At 34.2% G+C, this 12,056-nt stretch overlaps 1 protein-coding gene across 5 annotated transcripts in view; it reads right to left on the bottom strand.

The window, feature by feature from the left end:
* Positions 1-9,672, bottom strand: part of LOC1275879 (trypsin) — a 36,302-nt gene extending 26,630 nt beyond the window's left edge. For 2 of the 5 annotated variants that reach the window (XM_061644636.1, XM_061644635.1), the window contains exons 1-2: positions 9,171-9,671; positions 4,880-6,055 (exon numbers count right to left, since the gene is read on the bottom strand). Coding sequence is in view for 2 of the 5 variants with exons in the window: in XM_061644633.1 (XP_061500617.1) it covers positions 4,880-5,132 (253 nt within the window). In the remaining 3 variants the exon portion in view is untranslated. Of the gene's footprint in view, positions 1-4,879; positions 6,056-6,552; positions 6,641-9,170 lie in introns of all 5 variants that reach the window. The other 3 variants (XM_061644633.1, XM_061644632.1, XM_061644634.1) reach the window with 3 other exon arrangements.
* Between the last annotated feature and the right edge of the window lie 2,384 nt (positions 9,673-12,056).

Below are 12,056 nucleotides of genomic sequence, written 5' to 3' on the forward strand. Positions count from 1 at the left end.
TAAATGGTATTCCATATTCTATACTAAAATTCTATACTCTGTTACTAGCGGGTTACTGTTCATTCATTATGAATTTTTGAAAACTCATTTGAACTTTTTGAAACATTCTATTTATGATATAGGCAGATCTAGCTTAGCACGCTGTGTACGGGAACACTATAGGACCAAAAGTATACGGGTAAGCCAGTAATCAATAAAAATTGCCGATATATCCCAGGTTTGTCGACAGCAGCCTTGTTGGACTACATGCAAGAAGTCGCTTCAACATTGGCAATGACAATACGTAACTCAAAATGCGATACACATTAATAGTCGTTTAATTATGTTGCTCGATTTTTGCCTATTTGCGATATCGAGCAGTCGTTAACTGTCTTAACGATTGTTTATTTTAACAGGAATGAACATCAAATGAACTTGGTTAAACCATTATGAACTTCAAACGGCTGTTAAAATGTGTTCCTTTATTCGCGATACCGGCTATTGTTGTTAAAAAAATGCATCAAAAGATACATACATACATATATACTTACATACATACATACATACATACATACATACATACATACATACATACATACATACATACATACATACATACATACATACATACATACATACATAAATAAACAGGTACATACATGGTAACTGTATTGGTATTATCATTGCTCTTTTGCGATTCGTTTGAGGAAAAGGTAAATAAAACTGCTGATCTTCACTTTCTGGGCCTTAAGAGAAATCATTATTTCTTGGGCAGCTGATTTCTATAGTACTATTTACTGTTAAAGGACTTTTTTTGAAATTATTATTCAGTTCCGTGAACAATTCTAATGATCCCAAAGATACAGTGCTTTTACAGTGCTCGATTGGGAAATCGCATTTGATTTGGTGAAAAAATCAATCACAATCTGAGCAATGTCTACGAGCCTCAATATTCAATATTCAATATGGCCTTAGTGTTAGGCCTAGGCCATCCATTTCATTTCTCTGTTATGTTCTTTTACCCTAATCCACAAGTAGAATTAGTAGCGAGCTAGAATTAGATTCGAGTACCTGCTCGAAAATGACTAAACAAGGTAATGTTTACATTTATCCCAAGGCGAATGAAAGAGATCAGGTGTTGGAATCCAGAAACACAGTGTATGTAGTCCAGGTGGTCTCATAGCATGTTTTTTATAACCAAATTTAAATATCACGTTTTGACCGGATGGTTGAAAACTTCTGTTTGATAGCTGCTCAAAAACTGCTATACAAAGCAAACAGCTGTCAGGCTGAAATTTCAGCCTACGAACTTAAAACGGGAAGGGCCCTATTGTCAGAAAATCTTAATACGTAACAAATACCTCTCTTAACGAGTAAAATCTTGCACAGCTTGCTATTTCATTTGTATTCCTGATATAATTGAGTGGTGGAGATGTGAAATCCACATCACGATTTAACGTTGAGTCTTTATTTTTGCCTGTAGCTCAAGCAGATGATAGTTTCGAGACTAAGAATTGTTTAATATAAAACTATTGCCACTAGGTGCGTCGTATGTTGCACAAGTGTGTGGTTATTTAATATTTCTAACAGATCTTTTTGACAAATAAATGGTTTTGATTTATGATTATACCGGAAAATTAAATCAATAATTCAGAACAAGCAAGACCTAGTGTGAAAAGAATAGTTTTGTCAAATAAATATGAAAGGAATGGTTACAACGATAGACCGATAGACTCTGATTTTAAAGAAAGTGGATAAAAAAGTATATTAAGCCGGTCTCGTGGTACAGTCGTCAACACAAACAACTTAACAACATGCACGTCATGGGTTCAAGCCCCGAATGGACCGCGCCACCATACGTAAGAATGACTATCCTGCTAAGCAGGGGAATCCATAAGCCACTGAAAGACAACCCCATTAGTGGTATAGGCAGGCCTTGACCGACAACGGTTGTTGAGCTAAATTCTTTTTTGAAGAAGGATAAAAAATAATGACAATGAAACAGTGAATCCCAATTGTTGGAACTATGGTGATATTTTTAATTTCTTGTATTTCAGACATTTTGATGTGGTATTCTGCGGTCTTGAATACAGTTATTTAACTATTCATAAAATGGAAAAGAGCCTCTCGCATAATAAGTGAGTCACTGCAACGGATCAAACCCGTTATGCGAGGATCGACTGTATTACCTAACCCTTCTGAAAAGCATACACGTTGTAAATGGGTCTTTATTATTCGCTCAGTTTACCTTTAGACATACAGGAAAGCGGTTGCACTTTCTATGAGGCAGTGTTGCTTCATAGAAATTCATGGAATGAACCGATAAGCTACTCGAGTACAATTTACAGGGTTTTTAAAGTAAGTTTCGAATGTAAATATTGTTATTCACCACATCCATGATGTTTTTCAACAGCTGTCAAGTGGTTTATTTGTATAAAAATGCAACTTCAGTTTGAACACATGATTTTCAACAAATAACAAAGAACTGTCATACTCAATCCAGGTGAAGTCGTGTTGCAAATCATGTTGTAGAATTTAAAAATTATGATGGAAATGAAATGTCATATCGATGTGGCACAACATCTTGTACGCGGTGAATAACAATGTTTACATTCGAAACTGACTTGGAAAACTCTGTATTGTTAGTAATTTATAGTATAAACAAAGAGTTGTTTACCTTACTAATCAATGATGATAATGGTACAGTATCGACTCTCATTTCCTAAAGTTATGGCTATAAGAAACTTAAGCTTTACAATCAAGGCACTAAGAGGGCATGACTGAAAGGAAACATTTTATTAGTATAATATGTCGATCCGGTTTTCAGTTTTTGGTTGTACTGTGCTTATTAGCCATTTTTTATTGCCTCATGCGAAAATCCGCATGTTACTTCCGTCCATACATCGAAGGTACCAACAAAGACGAGCGGAAGCATCGACCGTACTTAAAGAATAGGCCTTAAGGAGAGGGTGAATCAGTGAAAGTTTCTGGTATAGGCACCTTGTATGAAGTAACACAGTTTACATAATCGTCTGTCCACATTGTGAGAGCCTAGGCTGTAGGTTGGAAGGTTGTGCATAACTTTGGTTTTACATACCCTTCCTTACCCTCATGCTCGGCCATTCTATTCGCTCAAAGAGGTGTACGAGCGAAAGTCGCGAGAGAAACTGTGGTGAGGACCACAAGGCGTAACCAAAGATCTTTAATATATTTTAATTAATATGCAGATGGTATACTCCCGTACCAAACCACCACGTTTATACAACAGCGCATAGCATAACTATGAATTTATTTGTGAAGAGTCATAGTTTCCACAATGCCCAGGTTAAAACGATGTTATGATTCGCGAAGTAGTTCATGTATTATTTTCGTTTTTATTAGGTGTTTACAAAGAATCATTGATTGGTGGATTCGAGAAGATAACCAAAGGCTTTCGAATGCGAAATAACACAAGCAATGAAACTCTTTGGTCATGGATTGGAAAGATAATTTTCTTTGTGTAGAGCACAACCCTCCATTTTTATATGTGAACTACATATATTTTCTCATTAACTGGACGATTAAATCAAGTTTATGAATCTTTGAGTTTTGTAGTATTTTTACGATTTTGATGTTGGTTAATGTTTTATGTGCAAGTGTATATAAACATTCTGGACTTAGAATGATGATTTAAATTAAAGTTTGGTTATTTTTTTATCTTCAAGCAATATTAAAGATGATATTAAAGTTTATAACACAAAACTGCTATCATACCAAACACGTATGCTACTGGAAAGCATGGTAATAGTAACCTACTTTATATACATGGATTGCACCGAATGCTGCAGCCTGAATATTTGAAAGCATGTAGGAAGAAAATAGAAATAACTGTTCAATCGACTTATGCGCCACAAGCAAGAAATGTACATCAAGAACAGTTGAAATCTAGTGTAAGCAATTATTCACTAGTAAAAAATATTGCTTTTTAAGTTACGTGGACTGCATGCCTGTTAGTGTGAATCTCCTGTTAGTTGTAAGATGGGCTGTGGTGTACCCTAAGTACTACGTAGGAGGTCCTACGCATGAGCAGTTTAAACCCATATAGGCTCGGTCCATACGGGCATCGAACTCATAACGATCATGCTGTTAAATGGCAACTCCAATTCATAAATAACGATGTTTGGAAAAATTAGAGCAATAGAGACTATATGTATTGAAAAAGCTTAGCTTAAGATAATTCGGCATATAAACTAGTAAGCGTATTTATTAGCTTGCATACAGAGAACAATAGTTCATAACGGTCCTTTTGTAGAAGATGATAAGTACATATATTAGTTTTGATCATATGAATGCATTCTTAGATATAACAAATTAGCACTCTATTCAATTTATTAAAAATTTCTTTACATAGTTGAATATAGTCGTGACAAACATAAGTTCAACATTTTTTTTCTTTAGGAAGAACTGCTATGCCATAACACTTATTATTAACTAAAAGTTATTAACAATTATGAAACGACAATGAAACAATTATTAAACGAATATAACTTATATATAAATGAGAAATTACAGCGTTTCAAATTTGAAGTCAATGCAGCTGCATTATAATTGATTGATTTTAACAGGTTGTCATAGCTAACACCGGTCTGTTTAAATCTATGTCACCTAGTCCATACTCCATTTAATGTTTTTGTTCAAAAAGACATAGCTTATCAACATCGGTTGTGTGCCTGCAGTAAAAGCGTGCAGCTACTCAAAACTCCATCATACACCCTGTAGGACTTGTCAGAGTGTTATACCGAAATGAGGCATCATAGATGTGCCAGCAAGACTCTACTTAAAATTAAACTGCGATGTTTCCACAAGAAAAAAAGTTCACAATATATAGAAAATCATTCATCTTAGTAATCAAGAATCTCACCTGAAAATAGCATGTTTTCTGCTCCAACGAAACCCACGACAAACAGAAAATAGACTATACACATTTTTTGTGCATTTTGCATGATTCTTTTGTCCGAGAGTGTTTTTTGTATCCGCTGTTTTTGATGCTGCCGATTGCTATAGTCGTCGAAGAAAGGGACTGCAAAGTTAATTTTAAAATCTTGCACCGAAATGAGATCCAGTTTGAGACGCGATTTATTCGCTGCGTGATTATACAATTCCTTTAGCAACATGTAGAATTTTATTAATTATATTCATTCAAAACCGGAACATAATTTCCTTTGTCGTTACGTTGATCGTAAAAGTACGTTTGCATTTTGATTTCGTTAATCTTTGTGACTGATCTTATATCCTTTATAATGCTTTTTGTTGTCTTGTATTTGCAAACGATTGTAACAATGCTGTAATACAACAGTTTTGGACCAGTGTTTTCATAAAGAAATTGAAGAAATTCTGTTACTTCTGCAGTTGCATGATTACGATATGAGATTCACTTTCACCACTTTTTTCGTCTTCTTTGTTTTATTTTTCTTTAAATCCGCTCTCATCGTGTTTGAACTGGTGCTACATGACAACACATGTTGATGTACTAATCGAGGCAGTGATTTTTCGTTCTCGTGCTCAGTTCAGATGGTTTCCGTAACAACCATTACTTCCTCATGGGTAGACTTCCGGATTTGTTTGCTTGCATGACAAGTCTACTTTAATCGTTTGCGTGTTTGTATCTTAAATTGTTATTGTTTTCATTTCACCTCCTATTTAGTGTCGCGAATTTCACTATGTGAATAGCGTTGTGATTCAGATGAGTGCAACACGGGAATGGTTACTGTTTTGCATACAATTTACATAACTTAAAGTGATTCTCTGATAGCATTTTACAGCTAGATGTCGTGTGCTATTGCATTCGTCGTTTTCAGGAGAATCTGGATGGTAGTGCAATGCAATTTCCGTGAAAGCACCGTTTGTTAGACTGATCAATTCCAGTGTATCTTGAAGTATCCGAGTTTTGCTTGATTCTGCGTGACACCAGTAAAAAATCGGAGACAAGAGCAGTCAATCGCAAATATATGATTTATCAGCTGCTTTTTCTGGTAACTATGACACGTAATAACGTATCACAAACATAATAATATTCAATCACAGTTAAACCATGGCTCTGTAATTAAATATGAAGAAAAAAAAATGATACAATCTGCTCTAACTCGTCGTATAAGAATGAACCCAACAAATTCACGGCACTTTAAAGGGCTCTGAGTACATGATATGATTTTAGGTTATATTATTCAATTCTTACTTTACGTATACTTTTAAAAAGCTATGTTCAAAAATCTAGTAAGATTTGTCATTGATCGAGATAACCACTACAGTTAGATCAGTAATTTGGATATCAAATATGCACCCTGATATTTTTTCGAGCTAAAAGTCAAACCTATCACACACGACCTAAATGAAACGTGTTTGTTCATCCGCAGTGCAGCATCATCTCAATCGCATTTCGTGTTCGAAGCATGATCATGGAACAAATAAGTTTCCCACACATTTGTGGCTAGTGAACAGAAGAATTAGACTGATAGTGAAAGCGAAAGTACATAGCATGCTGGCCTTAGCTACCTTTATTTTACGTGCTGAAATACCCTTCATTACCAAGGTTACCTTAAGTAAGCGCGAAACCGTGCTGAATCATTTCACGTCGGCGTTTAGATACGGCTTTTCTTATTATTTCGTTGAGGCATATATACACCTGTAAGTGTAAGGGTTCATCAAATCTTTTTTTGTTAGTTTGTCTACAGTTGCATGTCTATTTATTCAGATTGTTAAATCTGCTCTGCTCAAATTTCTTGGATTAAAGTGAAATGTTTTAAAAGGTGTTTTGATGACACAGATAATACAGTCCGAACTCTCTTATTGGTCTTCAATTGCCCGCCAATTATCAAATTCGTAGTTGTTAATTGGCATGTTTTTCGATACTAAATAAAACTGTTTTTTATTTTTTAGATCGGGGTTTTCATATAAACTCATGTAATTCATTGTACTGTCATCCAACTATCTAACATCTATCTTAAAAGAATGTCAACTAAAACACGTTCAACTATTCGATCCCGGATCTTGTGGCTGCAGGAAGAAAATTGCTTATTATTTAGGTATTAAGATTAAAGAAGCCTACATGCTCTATGCGTCTAAAAAAATTAAATATCTGAAATCCTACCTTATTTTTAAACGCTTTCAAATAACAAGGTATAAGTGTGAAACATTTATCATTACATAGATGGATCTTAAGACCCATAACACATACATTTACTTGTAGGCAAGTTTCATTTCAAATCTATCTATCTATCTATCTATTTATCTGTCTATCTATCTATCTATCTACCTATCTAAAAATAATACAGTTTTCATAAGTTTCTACAGCATTACAAGGACAGAATGACCTCTCTGGATGAGATTTTAATGCATACCAACAAGAAATTTATGTTTATAAATGAAATGCAAGAGCAATTATGAAGCAAGAGCTTTATGACAAACATTCTGTATAATGCATGTCAAAGCTCCTTATTTGATTGGCAGACGATATTCAGGTACCAACTAATGAGCAATCCAACTACAACAGATCTATCTTGCGGGGTGATACTATACTTAATTAGCTGCCATTCAAAACAGTTGGATTAAAGAATCACAGTAAGTATTTTTCATTATGCGGATAACCATAAAATAATTCTATCATTTTTATTTGTGTCAATAACATTCCACACCTCCAGGAGCTGTTTCATTTTCCTGCATTTGTTTATCATGCTTTTAAAGTTTCTATCTCCTAGGTGTAGCTTGTACGTATTCTTCAGTTGCAGCAGGTGCAGCAGCGTATCATGAAAGCTAATTATTTCTCTACATCCAGTTAAACCTGATTATGAAGATAGTGACTTTCCATCTCTATGGATAGTCAACTAAATTTAAATTATATAAATGAAATAGTTAAAAGATAATAATTGTTTCTTGTTTGTAAACATAGTTAGGGATTTACACATAACCAAAATTCAACCCATAAAATGTATAAATAAAAATTGTGGAGTGAAGCTAAAAATATGTCGTAGATCTCTGTTTGCTATATGATTAAGGGGTAGTTTTAGTACAGTAAGAGTTTGCTGACTGGGATTTGTTTACATTACTAATTACTAACACAACAACAATAAAAGGCTCAAGTGTAATGTTTTCACCGGCATTTGCTGGAGGCTTATACAGTTGGCCTCCATTGATTGAATGGCGATTACTTGCCAACCATTATAAATTCAATGGATTTTAGTTGACTAATGAAGGCTTTTTAGTTGACGCGTATTTCCAAAACAATACATTTCTTAATATGCTTTGACGCTGCATTTTTTTTAAACCTGGTTTTTGATACAAACACCTGCTATTTGATTGAGCTGTCAGCCATTAAATTGACATTAAATTAAAAACTGAACTAAAATAACAACTAAAATGCGATGAAATATTGGGTTCCAGCTATAGTTGGGTTTCTGAATGGTTTATAATGGTTGACAATAAAAAATTGAAAACAAAAGTCTCGTTTCCTAGTTAGTGAATTTACTGTAATTGTATGTTTCTATTTATTTCTGAATATTCTTCATTTTGTCGTATAATTTGTAAAGAATGATTCATTAAGTAAGTATCAGCAATCATTTAAAATGCAAACTATAAAACGGAAACTTCTCTAAATTGAACACACTAGATTTTTTCATTAGCTATTTCATTCTGAATGACACAATGATGCACTGAATGTCACAAACATAGTGTGAATACGAGCTCGAAGTATAAAAACAAAGATTAAACGGAACGCTATTAAAATTGAAAGTGAAATGATAAAATTTGAGATTCACATAATCTTGGTGTATGCATTTAGTTATCATTGCCTGGCCAGTGTTTATTTGCCGTAAGTAGCCGTATAGACATAGGAAAACCATGTAATACAGTAGCAGATCAATAGGCTTTTGTTCGCGATTGAATTCTGTCAACAACAAAGTATTTAAACCTCTATTCATTTTCATCTGCAGGATCCGGTAACGGTAAAAAGAGATATTTTGGCGTTGTAAACGTGTAAAGCATAGATTGCCATAATTGTAATAATTCTTCTTTATTTTTGTCGGTCTAACATACTTCACATTTCATAAAACTTTTTAATACGTCAATTAATGTTGCTAGTTTTTCTCTAGAGATAATTGTAAAAATAGTGTTTTCGTATTAAATATTTTTCATTTGAGAACATCTGCTATTATATTTACCTTTGCTTCAATTACTCGGTGGCATTTCAATTACAAGAAATCACAAATTAAACGATTTCTAGCATTTGAAATCCTCACAAACGGTGTTTACGTAGTATTTTATTTGCTTGATTTTTGCTTAAGCAAAATTGCAAATTTGGCCGATCTTACGTTCTTTCTTTGAACACCATCATAATTGAAACCATCATAACTTCTTTGGAATTACACGTTTAATATTGGGGATATGCTGCTACTGTCACATTAACACCAGCTTTACAATGTTATTTCAGTAGCTTCACAGTAGCATAAGTTAATTCACCACACTATCTTACTTTTATGACATGAGTTTCAGAAAATGCCCTGAACTTAAATTCGGTCTATGAATTAAATTAAAGTCTACACTACACAACACGTGAGCGGGAACTGGTTCGCGGAGCAGCATAGGTCGAAAGCTTATGAGAGCATATGTTTTCTGTTTGTTTTACTGCTGACGGACGCGATCTGACTGGCAGAGCGACGGTTCATCTTATGATCGGTGGGTTTAAGTCCCACCAGTACCGGTAGTGCTGGCTTACGACAGACAGCGCTGTGTGAATAGAGTACGTTGCCGTTCGCTTTTACCCTTTTACTCATACATTTTACTCATGTATCTCTCTTCACTCTTCGCGAACTTCCTAGCGCAACGTGTAATCGTAGCGAGAGTAAGGAAGTTGTATGCAAAAGACTGGCTTACCTTTCTACAGTCATTCAGACGCTTGTTGGAAGGGATTGAAGTTTAGCCGGACTTTCAATTGCGATTCGATGAGGCTTGCAACGATCTTTGATCTAGCTACAGTTAGTTGCATATTTATAAAACCAACGAAATTGATACTGGGATGTCCAAGTCAAATACGAATGTTGACATAATTATTCACCGCCTCCAAGATATTTTTCAACAACTGTCAAATGCTATATTTGCTTCATAATGAAATTTCAGTTATTACTCATGATTTTCACAACATCACAAAGAACAAAGAAATAATAAATATGATGATCGAAATAAATTATCATCTTGCATTCAATGCAATTGTATACCAATTGTAGTGCAATTTGTAATAGTCAACCTGTTAACGGGTGATGGGATCCGGCTTCAAACCCCGATGAAAAACTATTATGATGGAAATGTAGTATCAGATCGATGTGGGATTACATTTTGCACAATGTTTACATTATAAAATGGCTTTGAAAATTTTGTATATTTGCAACACAATAAAATTTCAATTCTTCCACATGATTTACACAAAATACAAAATACAAGATACAAAAGGCTAGACTGGCGTTCATTGTTAGGCTTCTGAATGGTAGCATTGACTGCCCAACTTTGCTCTTGTCGATTCATCTGTACTTGCCTGCAAGAACCCTCTGTCCTCGGACGATGCTGGCCATTCCACAATGGGCATTTGCCGGGATGAAATTCAAAAAATCATCTTTGTAATAGCGAAATTCCAAACAATAGGTTTTATTACTAAGGGTTAAACTAAGAAAAATACCAAATATGAGCTCCTAATCTTTTCTGGTTCTCTAGAAAAGACCTCTCAAAGTCGAGACTTGTTAAAAAAACGAAGAAATTTTTTCACTGTTTTGGAAAACTTTGAACCTTTGTAACTTTTTCAAATATGAACCGATTTTGATAAGTTAAGACATTTTAAAAAGTATATTTAGTCAGCTTTATAAATACATTGAAGATTGTGAGTTAAGTTAATTTAATGCAAAAATATACGATAATAACTGTAGAAACTTCCTAAAAATTTTCATCATTTTGATTTTTGACTTGATGCCGTTATGAAAGTGGCGTAGAGTGGCGTTGTCTCATATTTGTCTCATAATAGTGTAATATATATACTATCAATCTGTGAAGAAATATAAAGTTTGTGAACGCGGATTTTGTTGAAGTTTTTTCACATCAACTTTTTCTAAAAACAGACACATGCGTAACTAGGCGGCTCCTAGTGCCTAGTGTAGCGCATTTAGTGTATTTTACAAAAATATATTCTACTTGCTTTTGATCACTTTTAATATCCATTACGAAGCTGTGTATCTTAGTTTCAGCTTATCTGATGAAGCATGAAGCAATGAAGCAAATCAGAACCAAATACCTTTTGGTCCTACTCCAGATTATAGACGGATGTAAGGAAAATAATTCTAAAATTATACACATAACAGGAAAACGTTATAAATGCACCAGCATCTATTGGCGTTTTGGGAGAAGAAACTCCCAAAAGTCATGACAAACTAAATACAAGGATAGAGGGGAGTATTCTATAAATACAGTGAACCCTCTCTTATTTGATACCTCTCCAATTTGAAAAACCTCTCTTAATTGAACATTTTCTACTGTCCCTTGATTTTCAGTCCATTTTTGTCCCTCTAATTTGGAAAAAACTCAGAAATCTGTATCTCTCTTATTTGTGTATGGTGTTGCCATGGTTATTGAATAATGTATGCTCAAATTGGCAATCCTGTTCGCAGTTTCCTATAGCAACAGTTAAAGCTGCATACTAAATGTTGTGTCTCTTTCTTGATTGTATGGACCTTTCATCCACTTTCAACCTCTGTAATTAATCAGCCTCTCAAATAAGAGAGAGTTGACTGTAATATTTTGCAAGAAAGAAAATGCATCCAGAAGGACATTTTGTATAATGAGCTGTATTCCTTATTCGTTAACCAGTTTAATATCAGTAGCTACACACACTAAAACAAAGACAGAGTTTAACTTTACAAATGAAGTAAATACTTTGTTTGTAGCTATCGTTGAATTCTGTTTTTTTTGGATAGTTGTAAAACCAAGAACATCGGATTTTTAGTTTTATTACCCCTTCTGAAGGCAGTACAGGACTTGGAAAAGTATTGGATGATATTCAAAGACAA

This window comes from Anopheles gambiae, chromosome 2, assembly GCF_943734735.2.
Source record: "Anopheles gambiae chromosome 2, idAnoGambNW_F1_1, whole genome shotgun sequence".
NCBI classification, from domain to species: Eukaryota; Metazoa; Arthropoda; class Insecta; order Diptera; family Culicidae; genus Anopheles; species Anopheles gambiae.